Genomic DNA, 20,263 nt, shown 5'->3' with positions numbered 1-20,263 from the left:
CTAGATGGTGGTTCCAGCTGCGGCTGGCATAATAGCTAAAAGCGGACTCGCCATGCTTTGAGTAAACCCTTGGTATTTCTAGCTGATGTGATCCTAATGATCTGAGTGACCTGTTAGGTTTATATTCAGCGAGCATATCTGCAATGTATTGAGGTCCTAAGCCATTGAGTGATTTATATACCAGTAATAATACTTTAAACGTGCTCTAAGCGATGTTGGGTGACGTCACTTCTTGTTGACGTTCGAAGTATTGTCAAACGAAACGGAGGCTAGCTGGACCCTCCCTCCCTCCTCCTCATCCGCACAAGTGTAAAGACCTGAGGACTGGTGTGATATGTTCATATTTTCTGGTTCTGCTCAGAATCCTGGCAGCAGCGTTCTGTATGAGCTGCAACTGTCTTATGGTCTTTTTGGGAAGGCCAGTGAGGAGTTCATTACAATAATCCCACCTGCTGGTGATGAAAGCTTGCACAAGTTTCTCTAAGTCTTGACTGGTCTGGAAACAAAGCATCTAATTCAAAACTTGAAATCCCTCAGCGATTTTCTGCAGAGCAAGTACTGAAAACGCAATCAAATATTAGTGTCACTGTCACTTGATGGTATCAGAATCAGTTTTCCTGTCGCTCCACTCTAATTGGTTTCGCTCCCGAAATAAATCGCTCTTCATTTGCATAAATTTAAACGGATCTCAAAGGTCGCTGTTGCACGTGTTGCCGTAAATCGCCTGCTACCCTTTTGAAATGAATGGTATCGTGTCGCTTTGTCGCTTGTAGTGTGAACGGGGCTTTAGTGGTGAATAAGTTGGCTAAGGCGAACGCTGAGCATACTTTACGACCAAACGTTAGTAATTGGTTATGGCCGATCCAATAGTTTTAGACTTCAATAGAGTACCCGCCTACCAGGAAGTTAACGCTTGTCAATGGAGCAGTGCCAGACTCTATGTACAAATGAAATGAAATGTACGAGAGTCTGGTGGGACCAGGCTAACTTGGTAGATCTGGTGAAGAAGCTGTCAGCGATCAAATTATTGATTTTAAAGATGTTGAAAGAGATAGTTTTGAGAATTTGTTTGAGATTGCGGATATGAGCCAGATGCTGAATGTACTGGGAAGTGAGCTCTGATGAGGACAGAGATGATGATGATAAAAAACATCTGCTCAAACTGAACCCTTCCAAGCTTTAAAAGGTAACAAAATAAGCTTTATTTTATTCTTCTGTAATTGTTCCTTAAATATCAGGAGTGTTTTATATTATCCTGACAGGTAGAGATCCATCCGTGTTAGATATAGATCTGGGTCGCTAAAGACCCGAATATGTAATAATGATTAGCGAAACATTCATGCATTCAAGGGTTCAAGACAAATCATTAAAAAAAAACTATTTATATTAAAATCTGTAACTTAATTTTATACTGAGTCTTCTAAATGTATAAATGTAAACACAAATGTTGAATGAAATATTACAATAAAAATGTCTTAAGACAAGTCACTCGTGTTGCTTTCTATTTACTAAGAAACTGAGTAAGGAGAGGGAGGAGTTTATTAAGGAAATGCTGTCGGGTATTTAAGCGAGAGGAGGCAGAGATCAGTCTTTTCTATCCTGCAGACTCTGTTGTCTGAGACGGAGCGGAATGACTCTATTTGTATGCTGTGATCTAGTGTGCAGTCTGGTGAGTGATCATGTCTATTTTTTGCTTTTTAAAACTTGCAGCAGTAATAATTGCATATTGTTTTATGTCAATGTTTTAATCATTTATCTTTTTTCTGTGACCTCTTTACTGACTAATGGTAAGGGTGTTTTCCTTGAGGAATGTAATGAATAAAATCTCCACCCGTTTGTCAAATTAAATCACAATCCATTGAAAAAGTTCTGTCTAAGAGATCTAGAGACCTACAGTTTTATTGTAGTCTGAAGAAAACCGAAACTGAAATGGGGGAGGAAAAAAAGGAAGACACTTCCTGGTTGATAGACAAATTCTTGATTATTTGTGATTATATTCACAGACCTATCAAGCTGATTATATATATATTTTTATTTTATTTTATTTAGTTAATAATCAATGGTATTAATCTTATTTTTCCGTTTCCTTTCAATTTTAGCTGCCACCAGATGACTGCATACAAGTCAAGACGTCACGCTGCCGAAGGATTTCTTTGACTTAAGTCATGCTTGCGTTTAATTTTTGTAAGTAGATTTCACTGTAAATACTTTATTTTTATTTTTTACTGAGATGAGATGGAAGTTTTAGATATAATAATAATAATGTTGTCATTTCATGTTTTGATTTTAAGGAGGAGAGGAGGAGAACCAATCTGCCAAGGGATTCGGCACTCGGGTCCACTGCCCTGTTCGAGTGCATTCTCTGGCAACACTGGATGCCTGGCTGGGGTCCAGTGGACCTGGAGTGGACAGCACCAGGTCCATCCATGACCTGCTGACGAAGCACCAGTACACTAGAAGCAACCGACAAAGCCATAAATGATCCCCTAAAACTTTTTTTTTTCTTTGGTTGGCTTCTGGTTGTCTGTTGCTTGGTTACAGGTTATGGGGATGACCTGCTGTAAAACCAACCATGTTTTGTATAAAGGCTGACTGCAACTTTTCCTTTAAAAAAGAAAAAAAATCAATAAAAATGGAAAAAACCTGCTGAACTAAAATTAATATCTGTGTTTTATTTTATTTGAGTAGTTCCTACGCAGTTTAGAAAAGTATGGAATTTGATTTGAGTAATTTTAAGGCCTGGAAAAGTATGGAAAAAGAAAGCCGGGTATGGAAAAATATTTGCATTTCCAGACTATGGCCCCTATTTAGTTTTCTATAAAAGAAAATTATGAATTTAATGAAAATAAATTTATCAAAACAAGAAGTGTTTTCATATCATCTTAGGGATTGTCAAGCATGACTGAATGAATTCAAGGTGCACTTTTTCATTATGCAAAAATGCAGGTTATAAGCATTTTAGGTTTCTTCTCACAATATTTTTAGCATCGTATTACAGAGCGTCTAAAGGACCTTTGAAAAAATATACAGACTTTCGTGTGTGACCGAGAAACCATTAATCTTAGCATATCCTAACCACCTATTACACCGTCAGCCCATTTTGTGGTGTGGTTTCTTGGCCGCCACAAAGTATGCGTTAAAGCAGACCAAAAGCCTTGAAATATGATGTACTGCCCTAACGAAAGCAGAAGTTTTGAACACCTTTTTTATAGTATAAAGGCTTTTTTATAGACCCTTGGACCTGGCAATTAGGACAATGCACACAACCGTATTGTGCCATAAGCCCATTTCGTGTCATGGTTTCTCCGCCACCACAGAGGATGCATTAAATTGGACATTTGGCCTTAATATTAGAGGTACTACCCTACGTAAGGAAAGCCAAATTTTGAGCAAATAGATCTCTATTAATGCTCTCGTTTTCTCAATAGTAAGATGGCAGTGATGCACAAAGGAAATGAGTTATACTAGAAATTGTAATTACATAAGCACGCAAACAAATTCCAGTACGCATGTGAATAATTTCTTGAGGGCATGAAAAAGTTTCTTGTGTATATGCAAAAGCCTGTATTTTATTATTATTATTATTTTATTTTAGGGCTCTGTATGTTGTCACTTCAAGAAAATCAATGAAAAAAAAACATAGAAAATAAAAAAAATATTTACTGATGACTGTACTACAGCCTATACCAAATATAAAGCTGAAAATAATGCTGAACCATTTATGTTAAATATGGTCTGAAAATCTACAGAGAGGTTTGGAAATTTGAATCTGGAAAAGTATGGAATTTTGAAATGTAAAATGTGTAGCCCTGCATTGAAACAATTTTTATTTAAAACAATAACACATTTAAATGGATAGTGATGGGAAAATGTAGATTTTTCACGTAGATTCAGATCCATGTTGTTTCAAACCTGTATGACTTACTTTCTAACACAAAAAAATAAATTCCAAGGGCATTCATACAACATTTGGACCCCATTAACTTCCATTGTTCCAATTTTTTTTTGGTTTACCTTAATCTAATCTGAGTTTTAAACATGCAGATGTCAATTACATTTTATCATTAACATTATCTTTATAACCGCTCCTGCTCATAATTCAGAGCAGATTCGAAAGTAACCTGCAAATTCTGTAGCCAAAGGTGTAAACAAAACCTGACACCACAGAAACCCTGCTGATCTCAAACAGAGAAAGAAATCCTAAAATAGCATAGGGCAACTACAGAAACACTTTACAAAATAATCTCATTTGCTAGCATTATTTAATGCATTACCATGAACTAACAGATTATTTACAGTATTTAGTAATCTCTGTTGTGCATTCATGTTAATTCACATTCACAGATACAACGTTTAATTTGCAATGGCCATCAATTAACATTAATAAATTATGTAAAAGTATTCTTCATTCTATTTTAGTTCATGCTAATGCTAGTAATCTTAACACATGGAACCTTAGTATTGACATTACTGGTAAATACTGTTTTAATCGTGTTAGGGAGAGAGCTGTTGAAATCATTTCCTGAGCAAGATATATACCAGCCCCAATTTTTTAATATTCTCAAACAATATTTATAATAAAATAAAAGTTCTGAACCGGTCAGAAACATGTGTTATCTCAGCAAAGAAGAGTTAATTTTAGTGGATGTTACATTAATGGAGTAGGCTATTAAAATACTGTGTTATTCACCAAGAATAAGAAACCCGTCCTGAGGGATGGGCAGACAGAAGAACAGAAACTTACAGAGAAAGTGAAACCTATGAAAACCAGAGCAACAGCAGTTCTCAGATCAGTTGAGGGCGGGAACAGTGTACCAGTATAAATTACAGAGACACATTGATGACATTTCATGAGAGCCTCTTGCTGACGGATTAGCAGGGTAAGAGATAATTTCTCACAATTATTATTATTACTTATTATTTAGAATAACATATTCCCTAAAAGTTTTCCTAAAGTGTTTTCTATCATCACAATTAAAGGATTTTGTAATGCAAATTTTATTTTGGTGGTTTGTCGCTGTGTAACCTGGAATCTGAATCCTCTTTAACAGGTCTATGGTGTTTCCTCTGTGGGAGACGCCATGAAACCTTGAGTGATCTCGTCGCACTAATGTGTGAGTCTACCGGATATTTCAACCCTAACCCTGACCCATACTTTAAAAGACATTAGTGAACTAAACATAAACAACACCTTGCAATGTTACATCTAATGACTTATTTAAATGCATTATTGTTATATAATTGTCATACAATTTGTATTTGACAACATCTGCAGTTCCTGTATCTGAATGGTATTGTTTGTTGTAGCATCATGAAGGAGGCGGATCTCATCTCCTGCTGCCAGGGGCAGGATCATCTGGCCCAGCATCATTCAGAGGGGAAACTTTCTACCTCTGTTTTGCATTGGTGTCCAGATGCGCAGAGGCAAACGCCGTAATTTTACGAAGCCTGACATCTTGGATGAAGCCTCAAGTCTACAAAGTGAAAAAGAAACCAGACAAAAAGTCGTACCGCATGTAATGCTAAAAATGAACCTTAAGTGAAACTTTCTGCATTGCTTGGTTCAGCTGGTCCGGGACCCAGCTCATAAAACAAATAGTCCCGGAATAAAATGTAACAATAAATAAAGATGAAATAAAAATAGCAAAATTCGCAACAACTTCATATTGTACTGAAATGGAGAGGTTCAATTGTAGACTAATCTTAATGGATGTGAAACACAGCAGGCAGTCGGTCAGAACTGTATGAGCTGACGCTTAGTTGAACAGACACACTAGGCAGGGTCAGGTTTCAATTCTTTACTGAAGAGCTGGTAGATTTACATATGGGTATGTATGTGTGTGGTTCTATAACAAATCAAACAAAGAGATAAACATTAGGATACATAAACATTATACATAACATAAACATTATTAGCATTCAGGTCATATACAATCCCATAAAGAAGTATTATTAGACAGAATAATTATACTAAACATCGCCACAAGAAGGCGCTGATAGCACGTAAATGCGTTCCACTAGACATGCCATATAACCATGATAGAACGCTGATCACCGCGTGATGATAATCATCTCCAAAGTAACCGTACAACCAATAATAACATAATATCTAATACATTACATTAGTAACGTATAGAAACTCTGAAATGATACTGAATAGAAAGTAATACAGCATATTCATACTAATCGGCTGGTGCTCGCGCTGATGAACATAGATTACCAGTTACTGAATATCAACGGAACAAACATAGAAATATGAACTTACTTGGTATGAACGCACACAGCGACTCAATGTACATGTATACCAGCTGAATGACCGTCGAACACTACAAATTTACTATATTCAAACTGTCGAGCACTATCGATTAACATTTGCGATGCATCTTTTCTCTCCCTCACAGTTCGCCTCAGCACGAATGTCACTATAGCAACCTTGCACGCTGTGATTGGTCTAAAACGTCCAGGACATTTAAGGACGTCCGGGCCTTTTGTACAGCCGCCCCGAATTCAAGAACTGAATTCGATCATCTCAAAGGGTCTAAATTTTGTCCTGGTCGTCCTCAGGTAGAGCTGGAAGCTGGATGAGGCGAGCCGCGATCCGCGTGTAAGTCTTACCCTTGACATCTACACTGGCTGTCCGGACACGCCCATCGGAACCTGGAAACACCTGGGTGATCCTGCCTACTGGCCAGAGAGCACGAGGAAGTTGGGGATCGACAATCATGACCACGTCTCCACTTTCCAATGATTTCTTCTCGGTCCTCCACTTCTGGCGAGCTTGGAGACCTGGTAAGTAGTACTTGAGGTAATGTCTCCAAAAGTGGTCAGCCAGCAGTTGGCTGTGGCGCCAACGTCTGCGACTCAGAATCTCGGACTCTTGGTAGACTACCTGAGGTAAGGATGTGTCTCGACGGCCCATTATGAAGCAGTATGGGGTTATTGGATCAGGGTCAGCCACATCCGAGGAGGTATACCCAAGGGGCTTTGAGTTGAGAATACCTTCGATCTCGATCAGAACTGTTCTTAGGACTTCCTCCGTGACAGTTTGAGCCCCGATGGTCACTCTGAGGGCTGTTTTGATCGAGCGGATCTCTCTCTCCCAGCAACCGCCGAAGTGAGGGGCGCCTGGCGGGTTGTAAACAAACTTTATCTGCTGGCTGGCGAGGTGACTCTGTAGCTCATCTTGGAGGGTGGCGAAAGAGTCATCTAATTCCCGCTCTCCTCCCTTAAAGTTGGTGCCTTGGTCGCTCAATAACTCGTACGGCTTCCCTCGGCGTGCAATGAATCGCCGTAGAGACATCAAGAACGAATCAGAGTCCATACTGATGAGAAGATCGAGATGGACTGCCCTGGTGGTCATACACTTGAAGATTATGCCCCACCTCTTCTCGTTACGTCGGCCGATCTTAATTATGAAAGGGCCGAAACAGTCCATGCCAGTCGAGTAGAAGGCTGGGCGAAAATATCTCTGTCTGGTCAGGGGTAGGTCGGCCATGAGGGGAATTTCTGGACGACCTTTCCATTTTCTACACTCTGTACACTGGCGCTGGTGTCGGCGGACAGCTTCTCGACCTCTCAGAATCCAGTATGTCCTTCTGATCTCTGTGAACAGTCTCTCTGTTCCGGGGTGACGCAGTCTCTCATCATAATCCTTGATAATTAGCTCTGTAGTAGGATGTCGAGGGTCGAGGACCACTGGATGAGCAACATCCGCTTCTAGTACTTCACAGTGTCGGAGACGGCCTCCTACACGAATCAATCCAGCAGCAGCGTCAAGCTCAGGGGAGAGTGAAACCAATCTGCTTGAGGCTGACACTGGTTTGTCGGACTTCAGAAGTTTCAACTCATCGGGAAAGCACTCTGACTGAGCTTGGCGAAGGACTGCTTGTTGAACGTCCCTTTGGAGATCAGCGCTGGAGGAGTAGGCCGCCCCGTGAAGCTCCTGCCCATAGGCATTCAGGAACTCTGACAGTGTGTTATAGTGAGGTGACTGAAGTGAGTGTGCAGTTGTGGTCACTAACCCAGAGAAGGCTGACTGTCTTAACTCACTGCTTGGCTCTTCAAACGACAGAGGGGGCTGCCCAGGCCAACTATCCGGTGGCAGCTTGAGGAAGGCCGGTCCTTGGCTCCACCGGCTCCCTGTAGTAAGGTCACGTAGAGGCTTGCCTCGAGTGATGTCATCCGCTGGATTATCTGCGGATCTGACATAGCGCCAGATGGCTGAAGCTGTTATCTCTTGGATCTCCGCCACCCGTGTTCCTACGAACACCTTGTAGCGACATGAGCTGGAAGTAAGCCATGTGAGCACGGTGGTGGAGTCTGACCAGAGCGTGGTGGAGTGAATGGAAATTTTAAGCTCTGCTGTCAGGAGTTGGGAGAGTTGTGCTCCAGTAAGAGCGGCACACAGCTCTAAGCGGGGTATAGATTGCTGCTTGCGGGGCGCAACACGGGATCTGGCGGCGATAAAGATGACTTCTACTTGACCTTCTTTGTCTTCTGTCCGCAAATAGGCCACGGAACCATATGCCTGCTCAGATGCATCACAGAAGACGTGGATGTCGTATCTGCAGGACGGGTGATCCATCTGTGAGCTGACATAGCATCGGGGTAAGGATATCTTCTCTAGTCCACTCAACTCTTTCTCCCACTCGAACCATGAAGCAAGGAGTTCCTCAGGTAACTGCGGATCATCCCAGTCGCGCTTCTTATCCCATAATCGCTGTACCAATATTTTCGCCCTGGTGGTGTAAGGGATAATATAACCAAGAGGGTCATATTGGCTGGCCAGCACGTGGTAGATACTGCGCATTGTCACAGTAGAGCAGCGGCTACCTCTGTGTTTGTAACGTAGGGTGTCAGACTGACAATTCCAGTGTAATCCGAGCGTAGACTCATGGACGTCTTGTTGGCCTTGACTAAGCCAAAGATCGCAGGTATTGGATCTAGACTCAGAAGGGAGGTGAGTAATCACTGACGGGCAATTGCTGGCCCATTGTCGAAGCTCGAACCCTCCGGTGGTTAAGAGAGAACATAATTGATCAACTAGGTCTCTGGCCTCTCTGGGGGAGCGAAGACTATGTAGACAATTATCAACATAGAATGATCTCTCGATTACCTCTCTGACTGGGTCTCCAGACTGGCTGTGATCTATGACGTGCCTCTGCAGGGCATAGGTGGCACAACAGGGACTGCATGTGGTACCAAAGGGGAGGACTTGCCACTGGTACACGTCAGGGGGTTGTTCTGGCTTCAGGTCACGCCACAGGAATCTGAGTAAGGGCATGTCATCAGGGAGCAGCCTCACCTGGTGAAACATACCCCGAATATCACTGCTTATGGCTACCGGATGCTCTCGGAAGCGGAGCAGAACTGCTAGCAGGGATGAGCCTAGCGAGGGTCCTGGAAGAAGGAACTCATTAAGGCTGTGACCTTCATATTGGAAGGAGCAGTTATAGACAACCCGATTCTTGTTATTATGTTGCACCATATGATGGGGAATGTACCATGACTCTGTAGAGCTCACCACTTCCCTCTGTTGCAGCTTGGCTACGTAACCTGCCTCCTTCAGCCTAGTGATCTCAGCCTGATAGGCCGAAGCCTGATCTGGATTCTTAAGCAGTCTCCTCTCAACACTCCTAAGCTGAGGGAGAACGGCTGCTTTGGCCATGGTCAGCTGTGGCATGCTCTGCCTCCGAAGCAGTGGCGTAGCATACCGCATCGTCCCCTCCACCTCCACTCTTACGGTCTTCTCCTGCAAGAGCCTAATAGCTTCTTGGTCTAGCTTGGATCTCGTCACCACCTTGTCACTGCGGTACGGAATCACATCCATCTGCCATAATCTCTCTACGTGAGCAAACAGATCTGCGTTAGGGATGACAGAGGTAAAGAAGCACTGGTGCGTGTTAATCCCACGACGAATCTCATGCGTAGGACCTTGAAGAGTCCATCCCAAGCGGGTCTTGACTGCTGCGGGTCCACCTGGTGGGCCTAATCGGACTGGTTCAACAGGCGTAATGAGGTGTGGGCAATCTGACCCTATCAGCAACATCGGCTGCACTTTATCCATCTGCTGCAACGGAAGGCCTGTTAGGTGTCGATACCTCTTCTTTAAGGAAGCCACCGAGTAGGTGTGTTCAGCAAGACCTAGTCTCTCAGCTGTAAAGGCATGTTGGATGAGGTATTTCTTGTGGGGATGAGACACAGATGATACTGTGAAGGAAACGGCCGCCCCATGAAGCATCTGCTGATCCTGTCTCACTGTTCTCAGTATCAGATCTTCTGGCTGTCCTCTGAGATTCAGCTGCTGTGCGGCTGCTTGAAGGAGGATAGTCCTCTCAGACCCGTCGTCGAGCACGGCATATGTCTCTAAAGATATATCTCCATTCGTGATGATCACCTTACTCACTTTCAACATAACTCGACGGCTACTGACAGAACGGTCAACGAACAGGATGTCTTTCGTGGTACTCACAAGACAGGAGTTCTCTGGGGGATTGGGCGCTGTACTGGCAGTCGCGGCTCTCTCGTTTAGATCATGCAATATAAGGAGGTGTTTCCTGTTACAAGTCTTACACAAGGCTTTCAGTGTGCATCTGGAAGCGTGATGATTGCGGCCGCATCTCCAACAACGATTATTTTTACGAATCCAGGCCTCTTTCTGGTCCCTAGTTAACTCTTTGAAGTTGTGACATCCATTAAGGAAATGACTGGCATTATCACAATAAGGGCAGTAGGCACGTAACCTCTCATGGTTCCTAGCAGAGCTAGGCCGGGACTCTGGAGCGGACGCTCTGTGTCCACTGCCTGCAGCAGGCTTCTCTGTACCCAGCAGGAAACTTGTAGATCTCCCAGGAGGCTTGGGGTTGTAACGACCGTCTCGCTTCTTAATAGCTAAGGGTGGAGCATAAGTAGCTGTCTTGGCAGTGTCGTCTTGGACCTGGAGCTCATACTCTAACCAGTCTGCAAAGTCGATGAGGGTGGGGACTGTGATCCTAGATGGGTGGACATATCTCTTAAAGCTGATCTGGAGCTCGTGGGGAAGCTTGCCCTGGAGTCTGGACACGTGTGAGCCACATTCTAACTCAGATGCTCCCTCAGACACCAACTGCTCCAACATACTCACTAATGAGCGTACACGGAGGGCGAAGAACTTGAATGCTTTAACATCACCTGGCTTGAGATTGGGACCTTCTAGTACTTCAGCGATATTTCGCAGCACAAGCTTGTGGGGTTGACCATACATCTTCACAAGAGCTTGCATAGTGTCTGTATAGGGTCTCACAGAGTTACAGTAGGAATCTGCTACTAGTAGGGCCTCTTCCAGCTCTAAATGATCAGTCAAGATCTGATACTTAAAGCGTTCACTCGCATTCTTTGGCAGAAGGTTCTCTAGCGCCATCCGTAATCTCGAAAACTGTCTGGGATCTGCTGCTGTCAGACGGGGGATGGTAGGCTTAGGGCCTCTGTATACCTGCTCATAAACATGCTGCATTTCTGCTCTAGGCATCAGCTCTGGACATGGAGTCTGGCAGAAGTCTCTATCACTTTGATGACGGCTGCTTCTGGCACTAGGCGGCTCGACGTCATGCCGAACAGCTGTTACAGGCTGTGCTGGGTAAGCGTAGGACCTCTGAGAGAGGACAGGGCGACTCCTTCCAGCATACGGGTGCTCTGGCCTGGGTGAAAACGAGAAGTCTCCCATCTGCTTTGTCAGCTGCTCACACTGGGCAGAGCGATCTAGAGAAACCTCTCCAGCATACTCTGTAGAACCTCTCTGTCTATAGACGGATGGTGGCACATGGGTGCGAGGGGCTGGAACTGGCGTTAATGGTCGACCAGGAGTCCCTCCTCCTGTGGCTATCTGCTGAATCTCCTGCTTTAACGTAGCATTCTCCACTTGGAGCCCTCGCAGCGTGGACAGTATCTCAGGTAGAATGTGACTGCGAAGCTCGTTGCTATCTCTTTTCATCTCAGTCCACATAGATTTAATATCGAATAGCTGCTGGTCTTGGAGGCAGAGCTCATTATAGTCTGGTGTCACATCTTCTGTTGGTTCTGGCCATTCATCACATAGTAGTAGATTATCTGCATACGGTGACTGGCTCTCTGGAGAAGATGATCGTGACACGCTCTCAGCCGTAGGTGGAAACAGAGGTAAAGCTCTCTTCTTATTCGCTGAATCAGTAACTTGATAATCTGCTAGATGTGCAGGTAGCCTTATCTGTCGTCTAGGTCGAACAACAGGAGTGTCTAGCTCGAAGTGGGATGTCATCTCTCTGCTGTGATTCACACTCCGGCTCGAAGGACCATTTGAAATGGAGAGGTTCAATTGTAGACTAATCTTAATGGATGTGAAACACAGCAGGCAGTCGGTCAGAACTGTATGAGCTGACGCTTAGTTGAACAGACACACTAGGCAGGGTCAGGTTTCAATTCTTTACTGAAGAGCTGGTAGATTTACATATGGGTATGTATGTGTGTGGTTCTATAACAAATCAAACAAAGAGATAAACATTAGGATACATAAACATTATACATAACATAAACATTATTAGCATTCAGGTCATATACAATCCCATAAAGAAGTATTATTAGACAGAATAATTATACTAAACATCGCCACAAGAAGGCGCTGATAGCACGTAAATGGGTTCCACTAGACATGCCATATAACCATGATAGAACGCTGATCACCGCGTGATGATAATCATCTCCAAAGTAACCGTACAACCAATAATAACATAATATCTAATACATTACATTAGTAACGTATAGAAACTCTGAAATGATACTGAATAGAAAGTAATACAGCATATTCATACTAATCGGCTGGTGCTCGCGCTGATGAACATAGATTACCAGTTACTGAATATCAACGGAACAAACATAGAAATATGAACTTACTTGGTATGAACGCACACAGCGACTCAATGTACATGTATACCAGCTGAATGACCGTCGAACACTACAAATTTACTATATTCAAACTGTCGAGCACTATCGATTAACATTTGCGATGCATCTTTTCTCTCCCTCACAGTTCGCCTCAGCACGAATGTCACTATAGCAACCTTGCACGCTGTGATTGGTCTAAAACGTCCAGGACATTTAAGGACGTCCGGGCCTTTTGTACAGTACTGTTGTTTTTTTGCCAATGTTTGATGAATTTGTAGTAACCAACCATAGCATTTTTATTTTTAGATATTGCAATTAAAGAACATTCAAAAATGAAATCAATAGTGAAACAGTACATCAATATAAACAGTGCATCATATAAAGTATTAATGCTGTGATGGATTTTTATTTAATCATATTTTTTTTATTAATCATAACTAAATTTTTTTCTCTTACAGGAATAACATTCATATGCTTTTGAATCCTAAATGTTTCCAAACCCTTTTGGGGAATAAAACTCAGTCAGGGTGTGTGTTAGTGTATCATGTCCGGATATAACAAAAGGGGAAGTGACTAGACAGATGTTTAAAGATATAAACTCATGACTTAGACAAAGATTCTACCTAGTAACAGAAGGGTTTGCTGAATAAGAACCAATCACATAGAACAATTATGTAATGAATCATGTTACCTTTGCCATGCTCCTATTCTATAAAAAAAACTGTTGTATTATTTTTGCTGGTGGGATTCCCTCTGAAATAGGTCGGAGATCCTCCGGCCGCAATTAAAAGGCATTGTCTGGAGTCTGTTAATCCAGCGCAGCAAGTTAGTGAGTGAAGCTTACTAGATACTTTGTGTTATAGGAAAAGGGACAAGACGTCATCCGACTCGAAGACAGTTATCGACTGTAGACGCAGAGTATAAAGATTATTAAGTGTTGACTAGACACTTGGGTGTCGATTGGAGACGCCCCAGGTAAATTTAAATCAGGTGCGGAATAAGAAATAAAAATTGACCACAATGCAATCAACAGCTTTCCAGAAATAGAACTGCCATAACCCTCCACAAGCAGGTGTTTTCAAATACAACTATAGCAGGTGCGTGCAGATAGGACGACTAAGGCGTAGACACAGAAGATGAAGATTCAAACGGGCAACTTTACTTATAATAATCTACACAAAGAACACACACACACACACACACACACACACACACACACACACACACACACACACACACACACACACACACACACAAAGAGTGCAGGATACCTAAAATATAAAGCGTGACCATACAGTTAATACTGAATTGTATCTGAATTGTTCTCTGGATTCAGAAACTCTGCAGTCCCTCTAAACCAAATATTTACTTGCACTTTCTTTTCTGTGAAAACATCTATTCTAACATCTAATTGGCGGCGGCAGGTCACCATATGCTTGTGAGTTCTTTAAAGAGGTGTGAACAGTTTCTGTAGGGAGAGTATAAATAATGGACGAAGATCCACTTCTCCTTATAAGGCTGCAATGCTCCAAACATCAGCATGGTAAGCTTTTTTTTTAAAGATTTCTTTCAATAAACTTAGAAGCTTAACAATGTTGTTATTATTGCAAATCAACATTCATCGGTAAGTATGCAAGTTTTAATGATATGGGTCGGGTCCATGTTTAATTATGTGAAAACAACCAAATACATGCTTTATGAAATGATATGCGCTGTTTAACATTGTAAGTGGTAGAAATTAGATTTTTAAAGCAATGTTAACATCATTACAGTAACTTTTTCAAAAATGGCATCAGACCTAGTTTACTTTTAGGTTTTCGTGTTTAAAAAAATGTATTCTTTTAATTTTTACAGTAAATAACATCACTATATCTAAATCATTTATTTGTGATCTCAAATTCACAATTTTCAGCAATGAAATGAAGTAAAGTGTCACTGCAGATAAAGTAGGCTATTTTAAAAATGTACACGAAACAGGTCTTGTAGGTATGAATGGCAAATGGAACTAAATATCGGGACTTAAAATTCTATTTTAATGAGTAATTAAAATATAATGAGAGAACATCTGCTATAATATTGTGGTAGATATACATATATAAGTATATATTCTTAGTTAAAAATCAATCTTCTGTTTGTGCATTCACAGTTCAGGCTATTGTTTTGTGTACATATGTAGGGAATGTGTTCATCTAAGAGGAATTCCCCCTTATCTTAGGTTTAAGGTGGAGTGCTTAGAACAGAATATTAATTTATGTACACATAGTTTCTTCCTGCATCTGAGAGAGAGGGACATATGTAACCATCAGAAACCATTATGAGCTCAAAATTAACCAAATGTTTCCCCAATTTGACAAGTGCACCCCAACTGTAAAACTTTTCCCAAAACTTCTCACACCACCAAATCCTCCATTACACACACACACACACACACACACACACACACACACGCATGCACGCACACACACACACAGTCAGTAGTCAACATTTGAGGTAGATCAAAAAAGTGAATCAAAGTTGTCCTAAGACAAGAATGGATATTGTTCAAAATTCATGTATAACTTTGATGAAAGGTTTTGATCAGCTTCAAATGTTGACTACTGTATATATGCACAGTGAAATAAGTATTTTTATAAGTAAAATATAATTAGAATAAATGTAAGTATAATAAAAATATAAGTATACTTTAAAAAACAAGTTGAAATAATGCAAATTGATGACTTCAACAAACGCATAGACTATGTACATAAATGAATGTTATGTTCTAGAGCACTCCACCTGAAACCTGAGATATAGGAGGCACTTCCTCTTAGATAAACACAGGTGCACACATAACAATAGCCTGAAATGTGAGTTAAAGGTGATGCACAAACAGAAGATTAATATTTCAATAAAAATATAGAATGTATATGTATCTACAATAATATTATAGCAGATGCTTTCTCATTATATTTTAATTACTCATTAAAATTTTGTACGATAAAATTATACTGTTATACATTTATCTAAGTGACAATGCCTGTCCTACATTAACAGATCTTACCCGAGGCGGGTGGTGAAGAGGATGACAGCGATGATGATGGAGAGGTTGATGTACATCCTGGAGTAAGCGTCTGTTGCCAAGGATAGATTGCTTGCAGCCTTTGACTCAGTTGGCTGGATCCACAAAGAAGTGTCTTTGCTGATATAAGCCTGCATATATTTGCTGTATTTGCTAATATCCTAACAAACACACATCTTCTGTTGTGACATCTTCGTGGCAAACCTGGCACGTAGCCTACGAATACCTCGCAACAATCCTGCTGCTCGGTGGCAGGACAATTGTTTTTCTTCAGAAAACCTCTGTGTTTGTGTCTGTTTGTGCAACACTGAGGAAACGCTAGAGAGAAGAATGAATAATAATGGAGAGGTGATGACCTGATGGTTAAAGAGCTGCTGGTACAGAGGTTGAAAAATGTGAGCCAGTTATTTCTGTGATTACAAACTTCTTCCATTGACATTGTGCCATGTAGCAACACACATGACTCCAAAAACTTTTAAGCTGGACTGATTGTTTCTGCATGTACTCTTTCTGTAGTTGCAGAAGTCAAGCATTTGTTTAAAATACAAACTGGAGGGGCATATGTACTTGTAATGTTATATGTTATATGTTATATGTACATGTTATGTAAAAAAGAATTACTTTTAAAGTAATGTCCCTTTCAGGACATGTTACATGTCCACCAGGATACACTCTTAAAAACAAAGGTTCATTATTCCATGGGACAAAACTTTCCAACTTTCTATTGCACAAAAGGTTCTTTGTGGAAAAAGGTTCTTTAGATTATTAAAATGTTCGGTCCCTCTTTATATTAAGTGGCTTTAAGTACTATGTACTTACATCGAAAAATAAGTACAATGTACTTATTGTGTTCAGGTTGTATTGTAAAACACTTGTGCTGCTGTTGAGGTGTGATACGGGTAAGGTTAGGGTCAGGTGTGGTGGTATGGGTCGGTTTAAGGGTGGATTAAGGTGTGGGAAGGGTCAACTGTGTAATTACAAATCTAATTACATAAATTAATTACAGCTGTAATTACATGCAGCTATTTTCAAAATATAAGAACAATGTAAAAACATGTATGTACACAATAAGTCCATTGAATCAAATTATTAATTTCAATTGTAAGTACATACTTAAAGCCACTTAATACAAAGTGGGACCAAATGTTCTTCCTACTAAGAATTTTTTTTTATTTTAACAACTGTTCAAGGTTCTTTGGAGAGCCCAAAATGGTTCCTCTGTGGCATGACTGCGAAACCCCCTTTTTGTAACCTTTATTTTTATGAGTGTAGGGTTCACATGCCCTCTGATTATACAGATTGGCCTGGTAGTAATCCGGTGGACTTTTAGATCTAGCCAGAAGTGAATGTGCTAATGCCTCTTTGGCATCAGCAGCTTTCATTGAGTATAGCCAACTTGGTTTGTAGCAATATGGGACGTTAGTTATTTGTGCTTATACAATTTTATTGTCTTTGTTCTCATTTTTAATGTGCTACAGGTAACTCCCTCTTAATAAAATGTAAAAAATATTTGTCTGTGTGTGTGTAGCTTTTATTTTTATATTTGTATAGTACCTTTAATTTTTCGGTTTTAGTTTACAGTAATCTAGTTAATTTATTAAATGTTTTTGTGATGTAAAATATGAAACTTTTGTGCCTTTATTGTAAAAATGACAACCTATGCAATAACACTGAAAAGCAAAGTGACACATTTCAGAAAAAATAAGATTAATAACTACTGCATAAGTGTGAACTTTGATTTTATTACAACACCCAGTCTGTTTTGGATATGAGTTTATCAGCTTGGAACATCTTGGGAATATTTTCCCACTCATCTTTGCAAAAAAATTCAGTATCTTCTGTGCATGGCCCTTCTTAAAGTGAAATGACCAATTAAGATTAATGAATGGTGTAAGTATTCTTCGTTCTTTATTAGTTCATGCTAAATGGAACCTTATTGTAAAGTAGGCTATTACTGAAATTACGAATACTGTCAAATGCCGTTTTAATGTTTGAGAGCTGTTGAAAACATTTCCCAAGCCAGATTTCTACCAGCCACACTCTTTAATATTCTCAAACAATATTTATAATAAAACAAAAGTGTTCTGATCCAAAGGGATGCAAAGTAATTGGTCAGTGTTACATCCCCTTGGCATGATTGGGCGGTAGCATATAAAAAATATACCAAAAAGAGCAAGAACAGATGACTCCCCCACCACTCATCACACAAATTAAATACTTCAAGGGTTTATTTACAAGGTCTTTGCAGATGATAAAAATGTTGATAATAGTAACAATGATTTCAAAAGAAACAAGTACAAAGAAGCTTAAGGAGGGGATAGGGCCAAAATAACAAAGATAAAGTAAACTGGGAGTAAGAAAGTCGAAATAACCTATCAAGTAAACAACAAAACTCTTCCCTGACTTCCTTACTAACCCGAGAAAAGGGTAAATAGCACCGACCTCCCTGTTTCTGCAATCAATTACAATAAAACTACAACACATCAACTTTGGCTAGCTGTCACCACAGCAGGAGCAACAGATTTTCTTAAAACAATATTGCTCAGTGGCTTTCTTTACACAACCAGTTCCTTCTGCTTAAATACAGGCACTATATATTGTTATTGTTACTTGACAATCATGAGAACAGCTGGCACCAATCAATCCTATGAGAGGATAGGGAGAAGCACAGGAAACGGGCAGGAAAACAACATTTCCCGGCTGTTAGCCAGCAGGAAAAATATAACACAAAGATTCCCAATAAAAAAATAAATAAATAGGACCTGGGACGTAACAGACAATTGTGTTATCTCAGCAAACAGGAGTTCATTTTAGTGGATGTTATATTAACTAATGAAGTATTAACAAAATTACTGTCATTCACCAAGAATAACAAAAAAACAGAGGGATGGGCAGACAGAAGAATAGAAACTTACAGAGAAAGCGAAACCTATTAAAACCAGAGCAACAGCAGTTCTCAGATCAGTTGAGGGCGGGAACAGTGTACCAGTATAAATTACAGCGACACACATTGATCTGTCCTTTATGAGAGCCTCTTGCTGATGGATCAACAGGGTAAGAGATAATTTCTCACAATTACTATTACATATGATTATTATTTAGAATAATGTATTCCCTAAAAGTTTTCCTAAAGTGTTTTCTATCATCACAATAAAAGGATTTTGTAATGCAAATTTTATTTTGGTGGTTTGTCGCTGTGTAACCTGGAATCTGAATCCTCTTTAACAGGTCTATGGTGTTTCCTCTGTGGGAGACGCCATGAAACCTTGAGTGATCTCATCGCACTAATGTGTGAGTATACTACATTTTTCAAACTTTTTTTTTATTAGCTATATACTGTAAAAGACATTAGTGAACTAAACAAATAAACCTCGAAATAGTAGCCTACATTTCAATGACTTCTTTCAAATGCAATATTGTTATATATTATATTGTTATATATTGTAGGCTACAACATGTTGGTATTTGACTCGATCTGCAGTTCCTGTATCTGAATGGTTTTATTGTTTGTTGTAGCATCATGAAGGAGGCGGATCTCATGTAAATCCTCGCTCCCACGGGCGGGGTCATCTGGCCCAGCATCATTCAGAGGGGAAACTCTCTGTTTTGTGTTTGTGTCCAGATGCGCAGAGGCCAGCGCCGTAATGCTGCGAAGCCTGACATACGTGAAGCCTCAAGTCTACAAGTCTATACAAAACGAAGAACCAACCAGAAAAAAAATCATACCAATGCATGTAATGCTAAAAGTGAACCGAGAAACCTCTTTAAAATTGCCGACTCATGAATAATGCTACAAATGAAAAGTGAACTGAAATGAAGAAGTGTCTTTTTTGGTGAAACCTTTGGTTTCTGCAATGCTTGGTTCGGTTGGTCCGGGGCCCAGCTGATAAAACAAAAGCCCCGGAACAAAATGTAAAAAAAAAAAAAAAAGCAAAATAAAAATGGCAAAATCTGCAACAAAAATCCATATTGTACTGTGTTTATTTTTTGTTCAGTTCCCCATTTTTTAATGATGCGTTTACTAACGATAGCACATCTTACAATATAGGCCAATATGGGAATATTTTTCTGGGATTATATAAATATAATAATATATACACACGCGTGTTATATAAACACAAACACTATGTTAGATGTGATGAATCACGATTGACAGCACTAAAATAGGCTATATAATATTATAAGTGTAATTATTAGGGGTGTAACGATTCATTCGTTTTCTCGATGCATCGATTACAAATCCTGACGATGCATATGCATCGATCTTGAAACATGTATTTCGAATCGTGAATCGTTTATTTCGGTCAATAT

The 20,263-nt window shown here is 40.3% G+C and overlaps 1 protein-coding gene and 3 long non-coding RNA genes across 5 annotated transcripts; 3 read left to right on the top strand and 1 right to left on the bottom strand.

The window, feature by feature from the left end:
- The first annotated feature begins 1,557 nt into the window (after positions 1–1,557).
- LOC143696884 (uncharacterized) lies at positions 1,558–2,661 on the top strand. Its single transcript, XR_013186078.1, has 3 exons — positions 1,558–1,669; positions 2,100–2,184; positions 2,292–2,661. It is a non-coding gene; the product is annotated as an uncharacterized LOC143696884 (long non-coding RNA).
- A 2,195-nt stretch (positions 2,662–4,856) lies between these two features.
- Positions 4,857–19,637, top strand: LOC143696882 (uncharacterized). The gene is made up of 3 exons (XR_013186077.1): positions 4,857–4,880; positions 5,052–5,114; positions 19,469–19,637. It is a non-coding gene; the product is annotated as an uncharacterized LOC143696882 (long non-coding RNA).
- Positions 5,784–13,064, bottom strand: LOC143697054 (uncharacterized). Its single transcript, XM_077193996.1, has 2 exons — positions 12,904–13,064; positions 5,784–12,484 (listed from the first exon to the last, which is right to left on the bottom strand). Exon 2 carries the CDS (start codon positions 12,269–12,271, stop codon positions 6,539–6,541), a length of 5,733 nt encoding a protein of 1,910 aa, XP_077050111.1. The 5' UTR covers positions 12,272–12,484; positions 12,904–13,064; the 3' UTR covers positions 5,784–6,538.
- On the top strand, positions 14,183–17,461 carry LOC143697053 (uncharacterized). 2 transcript variants are annotated; one of them, XR_013186158.1, is made up of 3 exons: positions 14,183–14,437; positions 15,928–16,533; positions 16,568–17,461. It is a non-coding gene; the product is annotated as an uncharacterized LOC143697053 (long non-coding RNA). The 2 variants fall into 2 exon arrangements; XR_013186157.1 differs by lacking the exon at positions 14,183–14,437 and having other exon boundaries at positions 15,548–16,533.
- Positions 19,638–20,263: the final 626 nt, after the last annotated feature.

The sequence above is a fragment of the Siphateles boraxobius genome, unplaced genomic scaffold, assembly GCF_051911475.1.
Source record: "Siphateles boraxobius isolate OS27281-9 unplaced genomic scaffold, OSU_SipBor_1 31, whole genome shotgun sequence".
In the NCBI taxonomy this organism is placed as follows: domain Eukaryota; kingdom Metazoa; phylum Chordata; class Actinopteri; order Cypriniformes; family Leuciscidae; genus Siphateles; species Siphateles boraxobius.
The sequence above is the reverse complement of the archived record's forward strand: the minus strand, read 5'-3'. Positions and strand labels throughout refer to the sequence as shown.